Here is a 23,197-nt window from a genome sequence, read left to right as displayed (position 1 = left end):
CTACGCAACAACATCATCTCTATTGGGAAGCTTGACGAGAATGGATGCAAGGTGAATATAGAGAGCGGAGTGATGACGATCTTCGACAACCTCCGAAACGTGCTAGCTCGTGTTAATCGCACACGGAATAGGCTCTATATCCTCAACCTTGATCAATCTCAACCGGAGTGTTGGCTTGCCAAGAGTGATGATGATTCGTGGTTATGGCATGCTAGATTTGGACACGTTAACTTCTACGCCTTGAAGAAGATGTCAAAGATGCAGATGGTATCCGGGATGCCAGTTATCGACCATGTTGATCGAGTATGTGACGGGTGCTTGGTTGGAAAACAGCACCGCAGGCCATTCCCTGCTCAGTCTACCTATCGTGCAAGTGATGCACTCGAGCTGCTCCATGGTGATCTATGTGGCCCTATCACCCCGGCAACTCACGCTGGAAAGAAGTATTTCTTCCTTGTGGTAGACGACTACTCGAGATATATGTGGGTCATTCTCCTACGATCTAAAGATGAGGCGTTTGAAGCGTTCAAGAAATTGAAGGCTGCAACAGAGATGGAACACAAGCTGAAGGTTCGCGCTCTACGGACAGATCGCGGCGGAGAGTTTACGTCGAATGAGTTCAACGACTACTGCGAGAAGATTGGCATAAAGAGGTTCCTCACGGCACCTTACACTCCGCAGCAGAATGGGGTCGTTGAAAGGCGCAATCGAACCGTCGTTGACATGGCAAGGAGTTTACTCAAGAGCAAGAACCTGCCAGGGACTTTTTGGGGAGAAGCTGTCTCGATGGCGGTCTATCTTCTCAATCGGGCTCCAACGAAGGCGGTGATCGGCAAGACTCCGTATGAAGCAATTTACGGACGTAAGCCGAATGTGTCTCATCTACGGACATTCGGGTGCGTGGCACATGTGAAGACGGCGGAGCCGCACCTCTCAAAGCTTGCCGATCGTAGCATCAAGATGGTGTTCATCGGATACGAGAGCAGTTCTGGCACCAAGGCATACCGTTTCTACGATCCACAAACCAAGCGTCTACGGATTTCACGCGACGTCGTGTTTGAAGAAAACCAAGCGTGGAATTGGAGCGCCACAGCCGACGATGCTCCAAATAGTAACATATTTGCGGTTGAATTTCCAACTGATGATGATGCAGGGGAGGATGTCCAGGTGATTGGCAAGACGCCCAACCAAGGTGACCACAATGGTAGTGATCATCATGGTGCCGACACCGACGACGACGCGCATAGGTCGCAAGGAGATAGCGACAACGCCGCGCACGACACAGGCGGAGATCTCGACGACAACACCGACAACGAGGCGCATAGTGACGACGACAATCAAGATGATGGTCACGGTCACGACGACTACGCCGACGACACGGATGTCGATGACACACCAAGGTCTCAGCCGTCTTCCTCAAGTGCATCAACACCGACACAATTTGTGTCGCCTCCTTCGCAAGCCACAACGGACTCCTCAGGGCCTCGTCGCTACAAGACCCTCAAGAAAGTCTACAAGTACACAAAGCCAGTTACGCTCGAGTACTCCGGACTATGTCTGTTCGGAGTTGAGGAGCCGGCGAACTTTGTAGAGGCGAGAAAAAGTCCTAGCTGGACTCACGCCATGGATGAGGAGATGAAGGCAATTGAGAGCAATGGCACGTGGACTTTGGTAACCCGACCTCCAAACCAAAAGACGATAGGTTTGAAGTGGGTTTACAAGTTAAAGAAGGACACGGAGGGTGCCATTGTGAAGTACAAGGCAAGACTCGTTGCAAAGGGCTACGTTCAACGTCAAGGAGTTGACTATGATGAGGTGTTTGCACCGGTTGCTCGAATCGAGATGGTGAGAGTGCTCCTAGCTTTGGCAGCACAAGAGGATTGGAAGGTTCATCATATGGATGTTAAATCCGCTTTCCTCAACGGCGATCTCACAGAAGAAGTGTACGTGGAACAACCCCTCGGCTACGACAAGAAAGGCGAAGAAGGGAAAGTTTACAAGCTCAAGAAGGCACTTTACGGGTTGAAGCAAGCGCCAAGTGCTTGGAACTCAAAGTTAGACCGAAGTCTGGTCTCGCTCGGGTTCAAGAGATGTCCCCTCGAGCACGCAGTCTATACAAAGAACTCCAAAGGCTCAAACCTGCTAGTTGGAGTTTATGTCGACGATCTGATTATCACCGGAGATAGCGTACAAGAAATTGAACGTTTCAAGGCGCAAATGAAGAACAAGTTTAGCATGAGTGATCTGGGATTACTCAGCTATTACTTGGGCATCGAAGTGAAGCAAAGCTCCGGAGAGATTTCCCTATGTCAATCGGCTTATGCGATCAAGTTATTGGAAAAGTGTGGCATGTCAGATTGCTACGCGACACAAGTTCCAATGGAGCAACGTCACAAGTTGAGCAAGTGTAGCTCAAATCCGCCGGTGGACACCACAATGTATCGAAGCGTTGTGGGCAGCCTAAGATATTTGGTGCATACCCGACCTGACTTGGCTTATTCAGTCGGGATCGTGAGTCGTTTCATGGAGAATCCGACAACCGAGCACATGAGCGCGGTCAATCAAATCTTGCGCTATGTGAAAGGCACCATTAATCTTGGTTGCACGTACAGAAAGGGAAAGGAAGGATTGATCCTTCGTGGATATTCAGATAGCGACATGGCAGGTGATGTTGATGACCGAAGGAGCACAACGGGCATGGTTTTCTACCTTGGCCCGAATCCGATTAGCTGGAATTCTCAGAAGCAAAAGGTGGTGGCACTGTCTTCATGCGAGGCAGAATACATAGCGGCAAGCACGGCGGCTTGTCAAGCAGTGTGGCTGAGAAGACTCCTAGCTATTCTTGCAAAGCGGGAGGTGCAGAAGGTGTCACTGAAGATCGATAACCAAGCTGCAATCTCGTTGTGCAAAAATCCGGTTCATCACGAAAGGAGCAAGCACATAGATACCCGGTTCCACCATATCCGAGAGTGCATTGAAGAAGGGTTGATCGAGGTTCAACATGTGAACACGAAAAACGAACTTGCCGATATTTTCACCAAGTCCCTCGGTCGACAGAAGTTCATCGAGATGAGGAGGAAAGTCGGAGTGCAAGAAGTGAAGTCAAGCAACAAGATTAAGGAGGTGAATGTAGATGTTAATCATGTTCTCATGTAGGATTAGGAAAGAAAGCCAAACCGAGTCCTAGTAGTATTAGGATTCCTAGTCCTAGTCTATTTCCATAGTCCCTTGTGGACGTGTATAAAAGACACCCTAGGGGTGTTGATTGTAACACCAGAAAAACGAAAAGCAATACAAAGCAAAGGCTCGACACGGGCCTTTAGCCATCAAATCCATCGATCAGTTTTATTCGTGTCGCTAGTTACGCAAGTTCCGTCAAGTAGCCGGCCGAAGCAAGAATCGCGTAGGCACGCCTGTACAGCTGCATACGCACGTTCAAAAGCCAACAAAAGCCAACAAACGTCTGAGCTTTTACAACATACCTGGGTTAACAATTCGCTTCTACATCTTCAATCAAAAGGCTGCGGATAAACAAGTGTATAATCGAAATAATTGATCAAAAGGCACCCTAAAGTTGTATAAGTTAGTTGAACTGAGTGATATTCATCAGTAGGCCTATGTTCAGAACAAGAAAACAGAAGCTATTTTGTTGGCTTTTGAACGTGCGTATGCAGCTGTACAGGCGTGCCTACGCGATTCTTGCTTCGGCCGGCTACTTGACGGAACTTGCGTAACTAGCGACACGAATAAAACTGATCGATGGATTTGATGGCTAAAGGCCCGTGTCGAGCCTTTGCTTTGTATTGCTTTTCGTTTTTCTGGTGTTACAATCAACACCCCTAGGGTGTCTTTTATACACGTCCACAAGGGACTATGGAAATAGACTAGGACTAGGAATCCTAATACTACTAGGACTCGGTTTGGCTTTCTTTCCTAATCCTACATGAGAACATGATTAACTTCAACATTCACCTCCTTAATCTTGTTGCTTGACTTCACTTCTTGCACTCCGACTTTCCTTCTCATCTCGATGAACTTCTGTCGACCGAGGGACTTGGTGAAAATATCGGCAAGTTGGTCTTTCGTGTTCACATGTTGAACCTCGATAACCCTTCTTCAATGCACTCCCGGATATGGTGGAACCGGGTATCTATGTGCTTGCTCCTTTCGTGATGAACCGGATTTTTGCACAACGAGATTGCAGCTTGGTTATCGATCTTCAATGACGCCTTTTGCACCTCCCGCTTTGCAAGAGGTGCACCTTCAGCTTGGTTATCGATCTCCGGTAAGGTCCACGCACCACCGCAATTTTGTATCGAGGGAGTATAATATTATATTTTAAAGTGTCTCTATCTTTATCCCCACACCCACATCCCCCACTCACTCCAGTCCAATAGCCAGCCTCCCTCGCCCTGCCTCCCTGCCCCTCTCCATTGGCTTTTCCTTCTCCTACTTAGTTTTGTCCACAGAAGGGAGTCGCCATGGAAGCACACAACCGCAACACCCCACCTTGGAGCTTGCCGGATCAACGGCAGAGAAGCCAGGTCTGCCGCCGAGACCACCAAGCGATCGTGCTCTGTGTTAGCTCTAACAGCTACTGGAGAAGAAGAAGAAGTTCAGAAATTCAGTGTCGAACTGTCGACAGTTCGACAGTCCGACAGTTCGTCAGTTTCGTCAGTTCGACAGTCGTTTTCTTTTCTGTCAGGAAGAATAACCGAGCTGCGCCTCGGCCGTAGTTTTGTTAGCTGTTATCACGGCCTTGACTTGATCGTGGGATGGCACGAAGTAGATGGTCGAGGCCGTTAGACGTGCGACGCGCGAGGATCGTTGGGATGGCAGCGATCGTGACTCGGGCCTCGTTAGTTTCTTTCCATATTTTCAGGTAGTTCGTTGTAGCTCTGAATAAAAAGAAACGAGAGCAGAAAAGCTGCAGCGTTCGCAGCGCAAAACCCTCTCCCTCTCTGCAATCGCGATCTCGCCACTCTCTCTACGATCTCCACTTCCAACAAGTGGTATCATAGCTAGGGCTTAGGTCCCAGTAATGGCTGGTGATGGGGCAAGAAGAAGGTGGGGGACGCTGACGACGACGGTAGCAAGGGCTCGCCCAAGTACGCAGCCGGCCAAGGGCGCGAGCTGGCACTGGCGAGGCAGTTTGCTCCGGTCACGTCGGGCCACGCCAACGTGCCACCATTGACCCGCACGAACTACGCCGAGTGCAGTCTCCTGATGGAGATCGGCATGCAGGCGAGAGGGATGTGGCGTGCAATCGAGGGTGCGGAGGGCCTCGACGAGGAGTTCGGCTACCGCAACGACAAGGGCGCGATGGTGTTCATCCTCCGATCCGTACCGCCCGAGATGCTGCCCATGTTGCGCAAGCACAAAACCTCTCAGGAGCTTTGGGAGGCGATCCGGGCTATGCGTGCAGGTTCCGCACGTGTCCGGGGCGCCAAGGCCCAGACCCTGCGAGGGGAATTCGAGCAGCTACGACACAAGCCTGGTGAGTCCGTTGACGATCTGGCGATGCGTCTGACAGGGCTGTGCGTGCGGCTTGGCGAGCTAGGAGACGAGATCAGCGACAAACGCGTGATCCAGAAGTGGCTGCGCATCGTCCCCAAGCGATACTCGCAGCTCGCAGTCTCCATCAACAATCTGGTCGATCTGGACATGACGACCATCGAGGAAATTATCGGCCGTTTAAAGGCGGCCGAGGAGCGCTACGAGCTGGACACCGAGGAGGAGGGCGACAGCAAGCTCCTGCTCACTCTGGACGAGTGGAACGCGCGCCAAGGGCGCGGTGATCAGGGAGGGTCCTCCAACGGGGGGCCAACGGCGGGAAGAAGGGGCGAGGAAAGGGTCCCGGCGACCACGGCAAACCTACTGCCCGTCCTGGCGGCGGCAAGCCTGCTCCCAAACGCCAGGGCAACTGCAGATACTGCGGTATTAGCGGCCACTGGGTTCGCGAATGCCGCAAGAAGCAGAAGGAGGAGGGCGGCGGCGGCGAGGCGCACCTTGTGGCTGCTGAAGACGAAGACCCTGCGCTCCTCATGGCGCAGGTATCTCCCCTCCCAGGCGAGCCCGTGCAGAAACCGCCAGGCGTCGAGGTCGTGCACTTGGACGAGGAGCGCGCCGATGTGTGCCTCGGGGCTGACGGGGACGTCAAAGAACCCCGCTGGCACCTGGACACTGGCGCATCCAATCATATGACCGGGAACCCCACTGTGTTCTCCGAGCTGGACCGACACGTCGGCGGCACTGTCCGTTTCGGCGACGGGTCAGTGGTGGAGATCGAAGGGCGCGGGACGGTGGTGTTCGTCGCACACGGAGAGCGCCATCGGGTACTCTCCAGGGTGTACTACATACCGCGCCTCCGGACGTCGATCATCTCCATAAGACAGCTCGATGAGACAGGGTGCACCGCCCTGATCAAGGGTGGCATGATGGTGCTGCACGATCGACAGCAGATGATCATCGCCCGGGCGGCAAGGACCAGAAACCGCCTCTACACCGTCGAGCTGGAGATCACAAGACCAGTTTGCCTGACGGCTACGGCTGGGGAGGATGCGTGTCGCTGGCATGGGCGCTACGGGCATCTCAACTTCGACTCGCTTTGCAGGCTCGCTCAGGGCGACATGGTACGTGGGCTGCCGGCGGTCGAGCATGTGGACCAGATCTGCGATGGATGTGTCGTTGGCAAGCAGAGGCGAGCCCCTTTTCCTGCCGAGGCCATCTATCGAGCTGGTGACGGCCTTGACCTGGTTCATGGAGATCTCTGCGGGCCCATTTCTCCACCAACACACGGCGGGAAGAGGTATTTTCTGCTGCTGGTCGATGACAAGTCTCGTTTTATGTATGTTGTTTTGCTAAGGAGCAAGGATGAAGCCCCGGCGGCGATCAAACGCTGGCAAGCTGCAGTCGAGGTGGAGACCTCCATCAAGCTTCGCGTGCTGCGGACTGACAGGGGTGGCGAGTTCACCTCCACAGAGTTCGGGGAATACTGTGCCGACCACGGCGTAGGTCGGCATCTCGCCGCACCATACTCTCCACAGCAGAACGGGGTGGTGGAGCGGAGGAACCAGTCCATCGTGGGCACGGCGCGGTGCCTTCTGAAGTCGAAGGGAGTACCAAACGAGTTTTGGGGGGAGGCGGTGGTCACCGCCGTCCACCTGCTGAACTACGCGCCGACGAAGGCGGTGCGGGGCATGACCCCGTACGAGGCGTGGCACGGGGAGAAGCCTACGGTGGGGTACTTCCGCACATTTGGGTGCATCGCCCACACCAAGATCACCAGGCCAGGGGCAAAGAAGCTTGATGATCGCAGTCTGCGGACTGTTTTCATCGGCTACGAGCATGGGCAATCCAAGGCCTGGCGTGTCTATGATCCTGTGGGCAAGCGGGTTCACGTGACTCGTGACGCCGTTTTCGACGAGACGGCCAGCTGGGAGTGGGAGACTCCGGTGCAGGCGCAGGGCTCCTTTGTCATCGACTTCACCCCGACTGTGGCTTTGCCACAGGTTGGGGAAACGGCTACGCCAGCGCCTACGACTGTAGCGCACCCGGCATCTCCTATGCACGCGCACACACCTGCGCGGGGCGACGGAGAAGGAGACGGAACCGGGGGCAGTATGTCTCTCCCCCTCCAGGAGCTACACCTGACACGGAGTTGGGTGGCGATGAAGCGCCACGCCGTTATCGCATGCTCGACATTGTTCTTCAGGAAGCAGAGCCAAGCGAAGCGGAAGCAGCTACACTGCTCTTGGTGGCCGGGGAAGAGCCGAACACATTTGAGGAGGCGGAGCCACACACAGCGTGGCGAGAGGCCATGCTTGATGAGATGCAGTCCATCGTCGACAACCAGACCTGGACACTCACTACTCTTCCCCCGGGCAAGAAGGCGATCGGGGGTGAAGTGGGTCTACAAGCTCAAGAAGAATTCTGAAGGGGAGATCATCAAGCATAAGGCGAGGCTTGTCGCAAAGGGCTACGCGCAGCGACCAGGGGTAGACTACGACGAAGTGTTTGCTCCGATGGCGCGGCTGGAGTCCGTGCGACTGCTCCTCGCGATTGCTGCACAAGCAGGATGGGAAGTTCACCATCTCGACGTCAAGTCAGCCTTCTTGAATGGAGAACTGCAGGAGGATGTTTATGTGGTGCAGCCACCCGGTTTCGAGCGCGCTGGTGAGGAAGGAAAAGTGCTCCGCCTGTCCAAGGCACTCTACGGCCTCTGCCAAGCGCCGCGTGCCTAGAACATCAAGCTGGACGAGACGCTGGTGTCTTTCGGGTTCCAGCGAAGCCCGTCCGAGCACGCCGTCTACATGCAGCGCAACGGCGACGAGCGCCTGCTGGTGGGCGTCTACGTTGACGATCTCATCATCACTGGTTCAAGCAAGGAGGGAATCCACTGGTTCAAGCAGCAGATGCAGTCCACCTTCTCCATGAGTGACCTCGGTTTGCTAAGCTACTATCTTGGCATCGAGGTGCATCAAGAAGACGATGCCATTACTCTCAAACAAGCGAGCTATGCGGCAAAGATCGTGGAAAAGGGGGGACTGACGGGATGTCACACTGTGCACGTCCCGATACAACCTCAGCTCCTGCCGCCGAATCGCTTGCCCTGGCCTGTAGTATCATCATACGGGCGTTGAAACTACCTCGGCTCTATATCTCTCTCTCTTTGTCAACTCTCTACTCCTCCAGGGCGTAGAGGATAAATGGGGCTCGCAGGGTCTTTCCGTTGGTTTCCATCCTCGGTTTGTTCTTTGAGTCTCTCTGCTTCCGAGATGGGCCTTGGCTGTTGCCTTGGCTGTTTGATTCTTGCAAACGAACGTATATAACATGGTAGGATTTGATTTAAAGGAGCAAGGTCGGACATGCATAAGGAGCAAATTCTGGCCCATGTGATGACGTAGGAAGCCGGACACCGGAAGAACGAAACTGGAGGGCGAGGGACGATTTTCATTAAATAACCCAGGGTGCAGAATGAGTAATTCTTCACCGGCGCAAATCTTACAATTGTTTTATGAAATAAATTTCATTTTGTATACAAATATTTACATGCATATTGATTCATTATGTAAAATTTGGCATAAGAAAACAAAAATATAGGTCATAATACCAGAAAAATTGCATTTAATGTATATTTTACATTATCTTTTTATGTTCATAACTTTACATAGCGTAAAATATTTTTACAGTGATTTAATATTTTCTTACATTCTCTTTTTAGATATTAAGAAAAAAATTACGGGACGTAAAAATACGGTGCATTGATGATAAAATAGAGGGGGTGAAGATTAACTATTTCTCACGCAGGGTGACGAATATCATGACCCTAAAATTTCAAAAAGAACAGCTATGCCTAAGCTTTTCTTAACTACATGATTCATAATTTTGTAGGCCAGCTGGGCATCATGGAAAAATAACATCGTTGGCTCGATCATGCAACTAATAAAAATGTTCCCTGGTCGATCCACCCCTAGCAAAGGAATCATTGGATTTGAGCCTCCTCCTTAGTGATCGTCCGCCAGTTATTATAACAGTCAAGTTTCTAGTGGTATTGTGGTTGCTCTCGGGCAACTCCAAATCCGTCAGAAATTCATGTCCCTGTCGCCAGAAGAAATCAACGAGCCGCCTTCCCTCCTAGCACCTAAAATTGCGGGAGACTCAATGTAGCACACGCAAGTCAATAAATCGAATCATGTACGTATAATTTTTCGGGAGACGAGTAATCATGTTCATCTATTGCTGGGAATACTTGGAACATGACATTGGATCCTAATTGTTTCCCTTCATACGGAAGGAAAGAGAGTTGATGGACGCTGAAAAATAGGTAGAAACAAGAGAAACAAAAATGCATGGAATCATTTGCAAAAACAATTGGTGGGATTGACATGATCGTGTGAGGGGGAAGGTAACAATACGAACGAAACGGCTACAGACTGCCCTGTAATAGTAGAGATGTCGAGCACAAATAATAAGTTTTTTAATACAAAATAGTAGTTGGTCAAATAAAAAGTGAAACAGAAAAAAGAAATTATAAAGGAAACATAGAAAAAAATCTTCGCATGTCAAATGGGCCGGCCAACTTTGATTATAGAGTATGTTTTCAAAAGATTTTATTTTATTTGGGTGTGAGTAGTGGAAGTCAAAGATTTAGATCTAGTTGAGATTTTCTGACGATATGTTTTGAATGAGGTAATGCGTGACGTTGTCTTATGAAATGCCGATTTGATTGGGATTTCTTCAGATTTGATTTGAATGAGTTAATGCGTGACATTGTTTTGGAAAAGTGACGATTGATTTCAATGAGTTAATGCATGACGTTATTTTTATTAAGTATTGATTTGATTGAGATTTTTTTAAGATTTGATTTGAATGAGTTAATGCATGACATTTTTTGAGAAAGTGTCGATTTGATAGAGTTAATGCACGCGTCAAATGGACCAACCCAAATTGGTTGCACCTTAGCGAAAGGTTGCATGTAAGACACTCACATGCATATTATAGGATGGGTGGGAATATAGGGTTGGTCGGAATTGAGGGGACGGAGTCAACTCCCTTTTTAGCACATCTGCTCTTTGCGTGATGGTCCAAACCAGAAGAGGTGGTAAAGATCAACATTGAGTGTGCGTTCGTTGAGGCCAATCATAGGGAAACTTGGGATGCATAGGCCGTGGTAACGATGGTCAAGTTTTGACAGAAGTAGTCAAGGTGGTAGAGGACCATGTTCCTGATCCAATGCATTCAAAAAGTTTTGCTTGACACAAGCAGTCAAGGTGGCAGAACAGCGGGTTGTGCGGGACATGTTCCTGATCCAATGCATTCAGAAAATTTTGCTTTGATAGAAGTTGTCAAGGTGGTAGACTAGTATGGTGCGGAGGGAGCGGTGTACATCCTGAATCTTCCCTTCCTTTTGCAGTTGGGTTTTACTAGCTTTAAGGTTGTACATTGTGTTCGTGCTTGTAGCAAACCAGCTCATGAGATGGTAGCGTTGTGTGTAAGGGACGTTCACGGAAGCCATGCTAGCAGTAATGGAATCAATGAGTTCCTGTAAAAGCAATCACTGAAGTGTTTGCTTCATTGCTAAATTTTGTCTCTAATAATACAAAAAACAGTTTCGGTTTATCAGTCCAAAGCTAAACAAAATGTACTAAATATTTATTATGATGAGGACATCCTTTGCATTTCATAGCTTATAGTTTTGTTTGTGTGTGGGGGGCAATTATTCATGCATCATAGCATGTGTGCATATAAGCATAGAGTTACATACACATATAATGAAACTTTTTGAGGTGCAATACCCTCCTTCAAGGTGAATTATCCCTTCCTGTTGTTGCCCCTCTACCCTTCTCTCACATGGCAATGACAAGCGCTGGTCCATCAGCAATGGTGCTTTAATTGAGTGTGTTGGCTAATCCTCAATTTTGTTTTACATTACAGATAGGGAGAAGGAAAGAGGGTGAGAAAGTGGATAATACCACCTGATGTTCATGCATATATTACATGTTGAATGTATTTGTTTTAAACAACTACTAGAATATGATGTCCCCCGTAGCAACACATAGGCAATTACCTAGTTTTCTCAAATAATTAGTTATGTTATTCCGAGCTAATAAATGCTTTGGTCGCAAACAAGTGGATTTCTCAATTTCTGAAATTGGTGGTTCTTGTATGAATAACAAAAATCCTACATGTTCTCGTGTGGTCATTTCTAGAGGTAGGCATAAAAATCAAGGGACCGAACAACGAGGCGAAACCGAAAAAACCAAAATTTCGGTTTTTGTCAATGGTATCTTATAACCGAACGAACTTCAGTAGATTAGGTTTATACCACGGTTAACCTAAAACAAAACCGAGCAAGCCAGCCCACCCGGACAGAAGATTAAAAACCCACCTGCATGTGCGCGACCAGCCGATCGGTACACTTTTCCTTCTGTCCCTCCTCGACGAGATAAGAAGCAAGCGCAAGGGTTTTGGTCCACATAAGACTGTGCCGCTTACTCTTTGTCACCGGAATTGCTCAAAGCACCAATACTTTAGCTAGAAACCGAAAACCGCACCCAATTGATCAGTTAGCGGAAAATTCTTTTAGTTTTACTGACCAAAGTACTAAAACTCCAAAAATGGTGTAAACCAATTTTTTGGCTTATACTGAAAGAGTCTGATTTTATTCCTGAACATACCTACTCCCTAGTACAGATCAAAGTTTAATGGTAACTCGACCAGCAAAACAAATACAAAGATACTTATTTTTTATTTAAAAAAACAGCAAATCATGCATTATTTGTTTAAACTAAAGTTCAGATTGATGGGAGTGGAGATAGGGTAGGGGAAGGAGGGGCTGCTATCGCCGCCATGGTTGCACAACTTTTGCACCTTGTCTGGCATTCATCGACCGTCTCGTAACACAAATTCGTCACATAGCAACAGTAGCATGCGTTCAGCATTTTGCACACACGAACGTTTTTTCTGTGAACGCACAACCCGCCTGGTAAACTGATCTTATCATTGTCGGTGTCATCAACGATTCGACCTATATATGGAATAAGAGATAAACAATTAATTGACATTAGTATGATTTTGTATCGATTAACAAACAAGCACGGTACCACATGGGACAAGAACGAAACACAGTCGTCATGCAGTAGCGGAAACAAGAAAAATATTACGCTTGTATAAATATCGGAAGTAGAGAAATAACTATTTCATGTCTATCCCCTGCTTACATTTAGTAGTAGTAGCAAGGCACACGAGGAGAAGTAGAGCCTGCAGCAGGACTCTCATACCGACGGGAGTCATGTACTTGTCCATCTTTTTTTTTTCCGGAGAAACATGGAGATTTATTAAACTGTAACAGACTTACAATCCTCAGCAACCAGCATAGTGACACATGGAGGTGGTCTACCCAACCAACATGCAGTACTATCTCCACTAAGACCAAAGTTTGCTAAGCAATGTGCAACTCTATTTCATCTTGATAGACAATGCAATGCAACAGGGGCACTTGTTTGGGGAAAGTGACGGAAGAAAATATATATATATATCGCGCTATTTGTCATCATGGGTGAGGAATAGTTATTCTTCACACCCTCTATTTTAACACCAATGCATCGTAATTTTACGTTACGTAATTTTTTTTCTTATTCCATACGTGAAAAGAGACTGTAAGAAAATGTATAATTATCGTAAAAAATATTTTTGTTACGTAAAGTTACAAACGTAAAAACATAGTGTAAAATATACATAAAATGCATATTTTTCTTGTCTTACAGCCTATATTTTTAATTTTTTTATGCCAAATTTGACATAGTGGGTCAATATGAATGTAATTATTTGTATTTTAAATGTAATTTATTTATGAAAAGCTCGTAAGATTACCTCGGGTGAAGAATAACCTATTCTGCACCCTGAGTGATGTATATATAAGTGTTCTATATAAGGAGAACTACAAGATGTTTTCTCCACCCACACATAATCATGTATATATATATATATATATATATATATATATATATATATATATATATATATATATATATATATAGGATAGATATCTTGCGATCTATCCCGAAAGGATCCACCATAATCATGTATATATAGGATCAATCATGAAAACATGTGTGTTTTGTGAACTTATCTTTGTCTCTACTACTTAAAAAATACATAAGGTTTCCTCTCTGGCCAAACATGCGTTTTGCTCGTCCCTTTGACCTCCCTCAGACATCTTTGGTAATCAATAAATCAATGATTCATAAGAATGACCTCCCTCAGACATCTTTGGTAATCAATAAATCAATGATTCATAAGAAAATAAATATCAATCAATCTCTTATCTTTTGTAACCCAATAAAATAGATCCACCATGAGCACATAAGTATTTTGTTAGCTTATCTATATCTCTAATACTTAAAAGGTAAATAAGGTTTTCCTCCCCCATCGAGTATGCGTTTCGCTCCCTTTCGTCCTCCCTTCGACATCTTTGTAACCAACAATAGCAATAAATTCATGATTCGTAAGCAAGTAAGTAGCAATCGATCTCTTATCTTTGGTAACCCAATAAAACAAATCATCATGCGCACATACATATTTTGTCATCTCATCTCTATCTCTATCTCTATTGCTTAAAAGATGCATATGGTTTCCACTCCCGTCAAACATGTATTTCGCCTGTCCCTTCATCCTCCCTCAGATATATCTGATAACCCAATAAATAGCAATAAATTCATGACTCATAAGTAAATAAACATCTAGCAATCTCTTGTCTTTGGTAACCAAATAAAGCAGATCATTCAAGAGCACGTACCTATTTTGTCAGCTTAAGAAATGACAGAAAATCTATACTTATAACCAAACCATAATCCTTTATCTATTTGTTTTGCATCAAAAAGAAAATTTCATGGTCCTCTTGTTGTGTTAACAAATATTTGGTCCCCACGGTAACGCATGCTCACATACCTGTTTAAAATTACAGTTGCATGTTTGTCTCCACGATCGATTTGATGTTAGACAAGCGTAGCTTGAGGCTGGTTGTAGTGAGGAGTATCATATGCTATTATCCTTTATATGATATTTTTACTCCTGTTCATACTTCAAAATGTTATACATAAATATATTTTAAAAATCACTCTACATAAAACATTTGAAAATATTGACCAAGCATTTGAAAAATGTTAAATGTGTATAGAGAAAATGTTTATCACGTCTATAAAAAATGTATACAAAAAACTAAAATGTCTATTAAACAATTTAATTAGGTATTTTAAAAATATTAACCAAGAATTTGAAAAAATGTTGAACAAGTGTTTGAAAATTGTTAATCAAACATTTGGATTATGTATATAAAAGGATTAAAAAATATTGACCATGTAACAAAAAAATATGATCATGTATATAAAAATGTTAATCAAGCATTTGCAAAAATATTGAAGAGGTATTTGAAAAAGGTTAAAAAATTATTTGAAAAAAATGTTGAATGCGTATATGAAAAACGTTAATCACACAGTTGAAAATATTAAATGTGCTTATAAAAAAGGTTGACCATGTGTGACAAAATATTAATCAAGCATTTGGAATAGACTGCATAAAAATGTTGACCATGTGTTAAAGAAAGGTAATAATGCATTTAAGAAATGTTAATCATGCATAAAAATGTTGACCATGTATTTGAAAATGTTAATCAAGCATTTTAATTTGTTAGAAATGCGTACAAGAAAAATGTTCAACATGTATTCATCAAATGTTAATCTTTTATTTGAAAAATGGTAATCGGCCAGTTGAAAAATATGTAAAATATGTATATAAAAAAATGTTTATCATGTATTAAAAAATGTTAATTGTGTATTAAAAAAATGTGAAATGTGTATTAATAAATGTTGTTGACATATACAAAAATGTAGATTGAAAAGAAAAGGAAACAAACAAAACCGAAAAAACGAAAATGAAATTTTTGAAAAGATAAACCAAAGAAAATGAAAAATAACCAAAGAAACAAATGCAACAAATGAGAAAAGGAGAAGAAAAAACAAAACAAACCAACAAAAAAGAAACGGATAAAACCGGGTGGAATCACCTCAAGTAGGTCACACCCCTACTACTTACTACGAATGGGAAGCAAGCGGATCGGCTAGCAGTGCCAGCCATCTTCTCCCTTTTTCCTTCCTTTTTTCATGGATGGGCCGGCACGATTACTGTACACGCTTCAGTGTGAGTTCCTACCGTCTCACTGAATGCGAGATATAGTCGTTGTGATGTGGTCGGCCGCCCTCGTCTGCTGACAGTGCACCACCCTCAACCCATGGGCCACCTATGGCTGCATCAACAATGTCGTCTGCTCGCATGCGGCACCAGGTGGCGACTCGTCTAGGACACAATATTGTCAAGATGCACCGTCCTCCATGATCCTCGTCATCGTGCCTTCCATGTTGCCACGACCGCCTTGCAAATTAGCATTGGCGTCTCCACCATGGAGTTTGAATTTGATGCCCTTAAACAAAACCGAACGTGGTCTCACGTCCCTCGCGCTCTTGTCAAGAATATAATTGGGTGCAAATGAATTTTCAAGGTGAAGCACAAAGGCTGATGGTTCTCTCGACGAGTTCAAGGCAAGACTATTAGCTCATGGCTTCATTCAGCAACATCGGCTTGATTATTCATACACTTTGTCCAAGGTTCTCAAACCGGCAACCATGTGCCTTGTGTTATTCTTCGCATCGCGAGTGAGCTTCTCGTGAGCACACAGCGGTATGGCAAATTGCAAAGCAATTTCAACATCGATGTGTACTAACGAGAAGTTGGACATGGACTGGATCAGAACCAAGCCTTCAAGTACAGGAGTATAGTGGGAGCACTTCAGTACATAACTCTGACTATCACCATGGAAGAGGAGGCCAACACCATCCTTGGGTGCTTGCATAGTTGCACTACCAAGCGCTCGTGGTCCCGCCAATTCTGCTCATCTTCGCGCTCTACATGCACAATGGCATCAACATCAACCCGAGCTTTTTCGCCTTTCACCAGGAGCCGGTTGTCTGCGGTGTTTCCCACTTCCTCTACGACGACAGCAAGTTCATCTTCGACGATCGTCTCCAAGTCCTTAGGAAGTTTGAGACCATTCTGTTAGGTAACCCGCCTTCAGGTCTTGGTGAGGAAGCCTAAGACCGGTGTGGTGGGTAACCCGCTAGAGCTCATGACTACCGCTCCATGTTCATTACTGGGAGATCTTTGACTACTTTAAGAAGTAAGTGCATTACTAGTTGAGATATGCTACTACTCGATCTACTCATTAAGTTTATAATGACACATGGATCTACTAAGATCTGCATGCATTATTTGGATTGGATCTTCATACCATACATGTCTTGATGATTTGTGGAAAATGGGGTGGCTGGATGGAGAGGGTGCTCATGGAGAAGACGACGGGAGGCAATATGCCCGTGTACGGTCAGATTATCTTCAATACAGAGGCCATAGTGAAGCTTGTGCTCAATGGCGAGAGGCTAGTTAAGATCTCCATCAACCAACATAAAATCTGGCTGCAGAAGTACCTTCACTGGCCAACATATGATGCAGCCTGATCCATCCATTCATGAACTTCATCGTCATCTCAGCTCAAACCTCATGTTAGATAGCCAGATCTAGCTACTTATCGACTTGTAACGTAATGTTGCACTCTAGGTGAATTAATAGAAATATAGAGCTGGTTGAGGAAATATTAGTGCTCCTTATTTTTGTACTAAAGAAACAATACGATGACATCGTCACCTAGCTCGGTATCCTTTCTTTCCTCCCCAAACCTCGGCGTGTAACATTTCTTGTCTTGATTCTGAAATTGTGCATATCGAACCGGATAAAAAGGCGCGCATAAGTTCTTGGTTTTGTTTTTGAAATTGATCAAGCGTTACACAACAGTCACCCAAGCCACAAGATAGCACCAACATGATCCAAAAGCCGGCAATTTCACCACCAGCGATAGAGCGTCGGGCACGAGAGTAATACGTTTGTGATCCGATAAGATCCATCGCCTGGGGCCTCGGCACCTTCGAGAAAATTTACACAAGAAGTGTAAACTAGAGCCTATAATTGTTGTGCACCAACTATTTGGGAAAGAAACCAAAGGATATTGAAACAGTGTCACACGGTTTCTTCCGTGCCGACAAGGGAGAAAGCTGAATTAGGAATCTCCCTCCATGAGGCGGAAACGGTACGTGGATCCAGTGACGTGTCATGTGCCGAGAAACGACAAGGAATAAGGGGACAATAGAAAGCAGTAAAGTGAAGTTGAAAATGATGTGGAGGTCATAGGTGCTCATGTCCAAATAATGAAGCAGATGAGGGGAGTGCATAAGGGTCTATGTCGGGACATTGGTGATCGTTGCGGAGTAAGGTTGAGCTTTTTGCTCAATCTAATATGCGAAGTTTCAAAATTGGAACCAAGAATCTTTGCGCGCCAATTCTTGGGGGAAGGATGCAAAGAATACCGAGCTTGTCAATGACACATCATACGGTTTCCTTGCTACCTAATTAAGGAGAAATAGAGATTTGGGAGAGGATGTGAAGGACACCGAGCTAGGCGATGACGTCATCGAACGGTTTCTTTGGTATCAATTTAATCAATACCAAGAAAAGAAAGGGTATATATTTAGCAGGAAATGCACGATGTATTGCGCTGCATCCAAAGCGGTTAATTACATTTATACATTTTAGGATGTAAAACGAGCCTTCCCTAAAAAAGGATGTAAAACGAAGAGATAAAAACAGAAAAGGATGTAAAACCAACCAAGGAAGGAAGAGCAACTACTACGTTCGAACCTGATCCAACGAGAGCCCATTTTTGGCACCTCATTAAACCTTGACCAGACCAGCAGCTTCAAATACCCCATCCATTCCCCCATTGACTCTTCATCCATCCATCCATCCATCATCATTGACTCTTCATCCATCCATCCATCTATCCATCACCAAGCTACCATACCATGGAGGGGTCGGCCACCATGACCGTGCGGGAGGTGCTGTACATGTACAGCATCGCGCGGGAGGCGTACGAGCGGTTCATGTCCGTGGGCGGCAACCCGGAGCAGGCCCAGAACGCGGTGGCGCTGCTGGTTTGGCTAGACCAGGGCACCATCTCCGCCATCCACCATGTCCCCGGCCTTGATGCTGGCGCCGTGGCCATCGTCGCCGAGGAGGCCAACGCCGTCCTCGAGTGCCTGCGCTACCCGGTGCCCGTGCTCCCGCCCATCCCGCTCATCTCCACGCTCTGCATGCAGGGCGGCGTCTACATCGAGCCCGGCTTCTTTGCCTTTCACCAGGACCTAGTGGTCCGTGGGGTTGCCCACTTCCTCGACGGCGCCGGCAAGTTGCTCTTCAATGACCGCTTGAATGTATTGCTCAGGAGGTCTGAGACTGGACTGGTTGGGAACCTGCCGGAGCTCATGGCGCCCTACTGCCCCCTTCCGGTGGCCGTGCCGGAGGACTGCCGCTCCATGTTCATCACCTTCTCCAAGGACATGCACCTCCATCGCGAAGAGATCTTTGACTACTTCAGGGAGTAAGCTAGTGCATGCACTACTAATTAAGATACTACAATATCTACTCATTAAGTTTTTAGACTTGTAGTTGGATCTACTAAGATCTCCGGCCGGCATGCATGATTCGTATTGAATCTTCATATTATTGATATCTGATGATTAATTGGCAATTTGTGATGGATGGATGCAGGAAATGGGGTGATTGCGTCGTGAGGGTGCTCATGGAGAAGACGACACGAGGCAACATGCCCATGTACGGCCGGATCATCTTCAAGACAGAGGCGATCGTGAAGCTGGTGCTCAATGGTGAGAGGCTCGTCAGGATCTCCATCGACCACCGCGAGATGTGGCTGCGCAAATACATTCCCAGGGTAACCAACGCCTGATCAATCCAGGAATCCATCATCGTCTTGTCCATGCTCAATGCTCCTGCTGCTTGCTTCTTAGCCAGATCTACCGGATTTGTGACGTACCATTTCAAGAAATATTTGTAACCCAATGTTGTGTTGGAGCCAAGTTAAGAGAAACAAAAAACTGCTTGAGAAGAAGTTTTTTGCTCCTTTGTTTGGTACTAAATAACCATATATATGATGACAGCATTGCCTACCTCGGTATCAGTCCCTTCCTTCTCCCAAACCTTGGCGCGCAAAAGTTCTCGGTTTAGGTCATCCTTCTCCCAAACCTTGGCGCGCAAAAGTTTTCGGTTTTGAGTTTAAAACTGTGCATGTCAAACAACACAAAAGGGCGCGCAAAAGTTCTTGGTTTATTTTCAAATTGTGCAAACGTTAGAGATCGGCCACCATGTCCCAACAAAGATCCCCCCCCCCCCCACACACACACACCTCTCGCCACTCCACCAATTATTTCCCTACACATTTCAATGTTAATTATTTCTAATCCTCCTTACAATCCATATATTTCTCGGTATTTGTTGGTGCATGACCATGTACTATCTGCGCTTTGTAGAAGTAGATATGCCTAATTAAGCTTCATGCTCCCATGCCGGCATGAAAGAAACTATGTGCCGGTGCCTCAGTATCATCAGTTTCTTTCCCAAGTTATTGGTTCATGAAAAATTCTAGGTTCTGATTTCGCATTGAATATTAACGAGCACCTTTGATTTTCATTTCTTGCATGCACTCCTTCAAATAGTAACAGAATATTTTTTTTCATGGGTCAAGCCTCGTACGAACATACTCCCTCCGTTTCTAAATATAAGTCTTTTAAGAGATTTCATCAAGTGACTACATACGGAGCAAAATGAGTGAATCTACACTCTAAAGTATGTCTATATACATCCGTATGTAGTTCACTAGTGGAACCTCTAAAAAGACTTATATTTAGGAACGGAGGGAGTATATACTAACATACCCCACATGCATTGCATGTTTTTTATACTTGCATATGCTTTCTCTTACCTAAATGTTGAAAATTTTACGTCATACTTTTAAGGTTCTCGGCGAACACCCTTATAAACATTGGATCTGCCCACATATCCAACAGTGATTGGTTCACTCACGACGAAATCTGAGCAAGCACATTCTCACGATGAAAAATTATGTTTTTAGGGAATGACAATTCTCACCTTTTAGCGTTGACGTAATTCCCTTCAGCCGGCATGGCAAGTCCTCGGCATGGTAATTTCCACCATTTTTCTTCTTCTTTTTTAGTTTACCAATTCTCCATGCTGCAATCATGGCAATCCCCAAAAACGCATGGCAGTACTCTTCTACAGCTTGGCACTTTTCTGACAGTCTTCTTATACAGCATGACAATTTTTTGTTTAGAACATGACAAATCCATATACAACAACATGGAAAATTTATCTATTTGGAATATTTTTTTAGCCAACGAAAACGTTCGTTCATTCCCTGCTTGTTGAGAGAACCATGTATAGTTCACTCGGGTGACCTCCCTGAGGGAACATCAACGAGTTATTGGGGTCATTTTCTTATGTAATTCTATACGCGCATACACCTTTCCCAAAAGTTCATCTACCACCATGGACGTGGTCCGAGGTAACGCCAACTTCCTTGATGGTGATGTCAAGTGCATGCCTCTTCGATGACCACCTCCATGTCCTTCTCAGGAATTCCGAGACCAGGCTGATGGGCATATGAGACTCAACAAAAAAGCATGGAAATGTTCTTGGTTTTGATTTTTTTTTAGTTGTGCATTTGGCATGGATAGATGCAGTAAGTGGGGTGACTGCGCCCTGAGGTGCTGATGGAGTAGACAACAGGAGGATTACAGATGCTAAACTCTTACTCCCTCCGTCACGGTTTAGAAGACACAGTTAAACTTGCGTGCATTTTTAAAATAGACAATATTTAAGGCGCAAAAACAATTACTTCTATTAATTAGTACTAGTACTACTCATGCATGCACCCTTCTAATTTGCTGCTCACACATTAGTACTAGTATTTTCTCAGTTGATTAGGCGCATTAGCATTTACACATGCTACATCTCACAACCAATCGATGACTACCTTGGTCCCAGAGATTTTCCAAACATGCCTTCCAAACCGTGACGGAGGGAGTATCATTTTTTTTGCTCATATCGTGTCCTATATAAATTTGGGTGAAATACTTCCCAACAAATACTTCCGTGGTCTTCACTTCCACGTATTAAGCTTCCACATTATCCCAAATATATTCCTCAAAAAGTCCACCATATCTACCTAGTTCCATAGCAATTTGAGTAGATTGTCATGCACTACTAGTCCCATTGTCATTGTACATAAGTACAAATTAATTCGTCACTGCCATGTGTTATATTGGTGCATTAAGAAACTAGTTTTCTTTCACTCTGCCTTGTAATAGCATTATTCTAGATTCTTAATAGTATTAAGAATTATACTACTCCACGGGAATCAAAATCTTTAGTTGGATCGCTACCATGTGGGGAGGTTCGATACAATACAAAACACCCACGTTATTTGTTGTAGGATTCATCTTTTTGTTCATCATAGGAGGGCTCACTCGAAAAGTTCTAGCAAACTTTGCGTCGCAATGCTCAGATAAAGTGGCAGTGGTTGAAAAAGAGTGAAAACTTCGGTGTTTTCTTTGTGTTACTATAGTAGTGGTGAAAGAAAATCCAACAATTTTGCAAGGAGTTGATAATTGCACTTGAAATAGTAAGTTTAAAGACAGTTGAAACTTAATGGCAGGAATTGGCTCTACCGGAACAGAGAAATTGGCTCTCTCCTTCGCTCGCTGGGTAAGCGAAGGAAAGCCCGGCCAGAACCACACGTGCAAGTTTCCCAAAAAAGTAAGATCTGCTTCAGTGGTATTTCCTTTTCTTTGAAGTCATTAGATAGGTTTACTATTTTTTTTAGATTGATGAGCATCATTAGTTGCATGAAAATCTGTACTCCTTGCATCAACGTTGACAATGAGGCATTTCCTTGTGGCCATGGGGTTGGCTGCATTGGTAGAAGACTTTCTCCTTTTTTGGCCATGGGGTTAATATTTGATATTTTTGACTTCCACATAAATACATGATTTTATGTCAAGGACATGTGCTCAGTTTCTGCCTATTACATTCCATGCCTAGAATATTTGGGTTTCATCTTGGGTTCGTATTGACTTGATTGCCATTTGCATGGCATTACTTTGATAAAAGAGTTATTGCTTTTGATCTCATAAATTATACCATTACACTATACACCTTAGGCACTAAAGATAGAGACATAATAGAATGATCACCTAGAATGCCTTGGTTACTTATCTATGAACATGTATTGAACAACTACGAATCATTAGAGATAATTGCCCGTGTATATAATAATTTTGATTGAGATCTTCTGGTGAGGCATGAGAAAGATAGAGATGGAGAGAGAGCACCTATTTTATGCAAGTACTGTGGAGTTTCTCCAGCAGCCCGTCAATGGTGAGTGTCACCGCCGACGGCCTGAGCGAGGCTCACCAGTGCTGAACCGGCGCCTATTTTAACTTTTTTGTAGTACTATACTTTGATCCTCTCTATAGTCCTTGTTCTTCTTTGTCTTTTCTTTGCACATGACACCTCATTGGGGACATGCCTAGTTATGCTTGTTGCTCCCTTTCCAACACGGAAGAAACCACATGCCATTGCCTCAATATACTTCGCTTTGTCCCGCACCATTGGTGAAAAAGGTTCTAGTTTTTAGTATCACATTGCATATTTGCAAGCA

At 45.2% G+C, this 23,197-nt stretch overlaps 1 protein-coding gene across 1 annotated transcript; it reads left to right on the top strand.

Moving 5' to 3' along the window:
- The first annotated feature begins 18,405 nt into the window (after positions 1-18,405).
- On the top strand, positions 18,406-19,596 carry LOC123406313. The gene is made up of 2 exons (XM_045099797.1): positions 18,406-19,042; positions 19,213-19,596. Exons 1-2 carry the CDS (start codon positions 18,468-18,470, stop codon positions 19,406-19,408), a joined length of 771 nt encoding a protein of 256 aa, XP_044955732.1. The 5' UTR covers positions 18,406-18,467; the 3' UTR covers positions 19,409-19,596.
- Positions 19,597-23,197: the final 3,601 nt, after the last annotated feature.

The sequence above is a fragment of the Hordeum vulgare genome, chromosome 6H (genome assembly GCF_904849725.1).
Source record: "Hordeum vulgare subsp. vulgare chromosome 6H, MorexV3_pseudomolecules_assembly, whole genome shotgun sequence".
NCBI lineage: Eukaryota > Viridiplantae > Streptophyta > Magnoliopsida > Poales > Poaceae > Hordeum > Hordeum vulgare.
This window is presented reverse-complemented; position numbering and strand designations above follow the sequence as displayed.

What these genes read in the sequence shown, in the direction of transcription:
- LOC123406313 (XM_045099797.1), top strand. Translation starts at nt 18,468, where the DNA reads ATGGAGGGGTCGGCCACCATGACCGTGCGGGAGGTGCTGTACATGTAC. An exon ending in ATCTTTGACTACTTCAGGGA is followed by an intron (nt 19,043 to 19,212) that starts GTAAGCTAGTGC and finishes GGATGGATGCAG; the next exon opens with GAAATGGGGTGATTGCGTCG.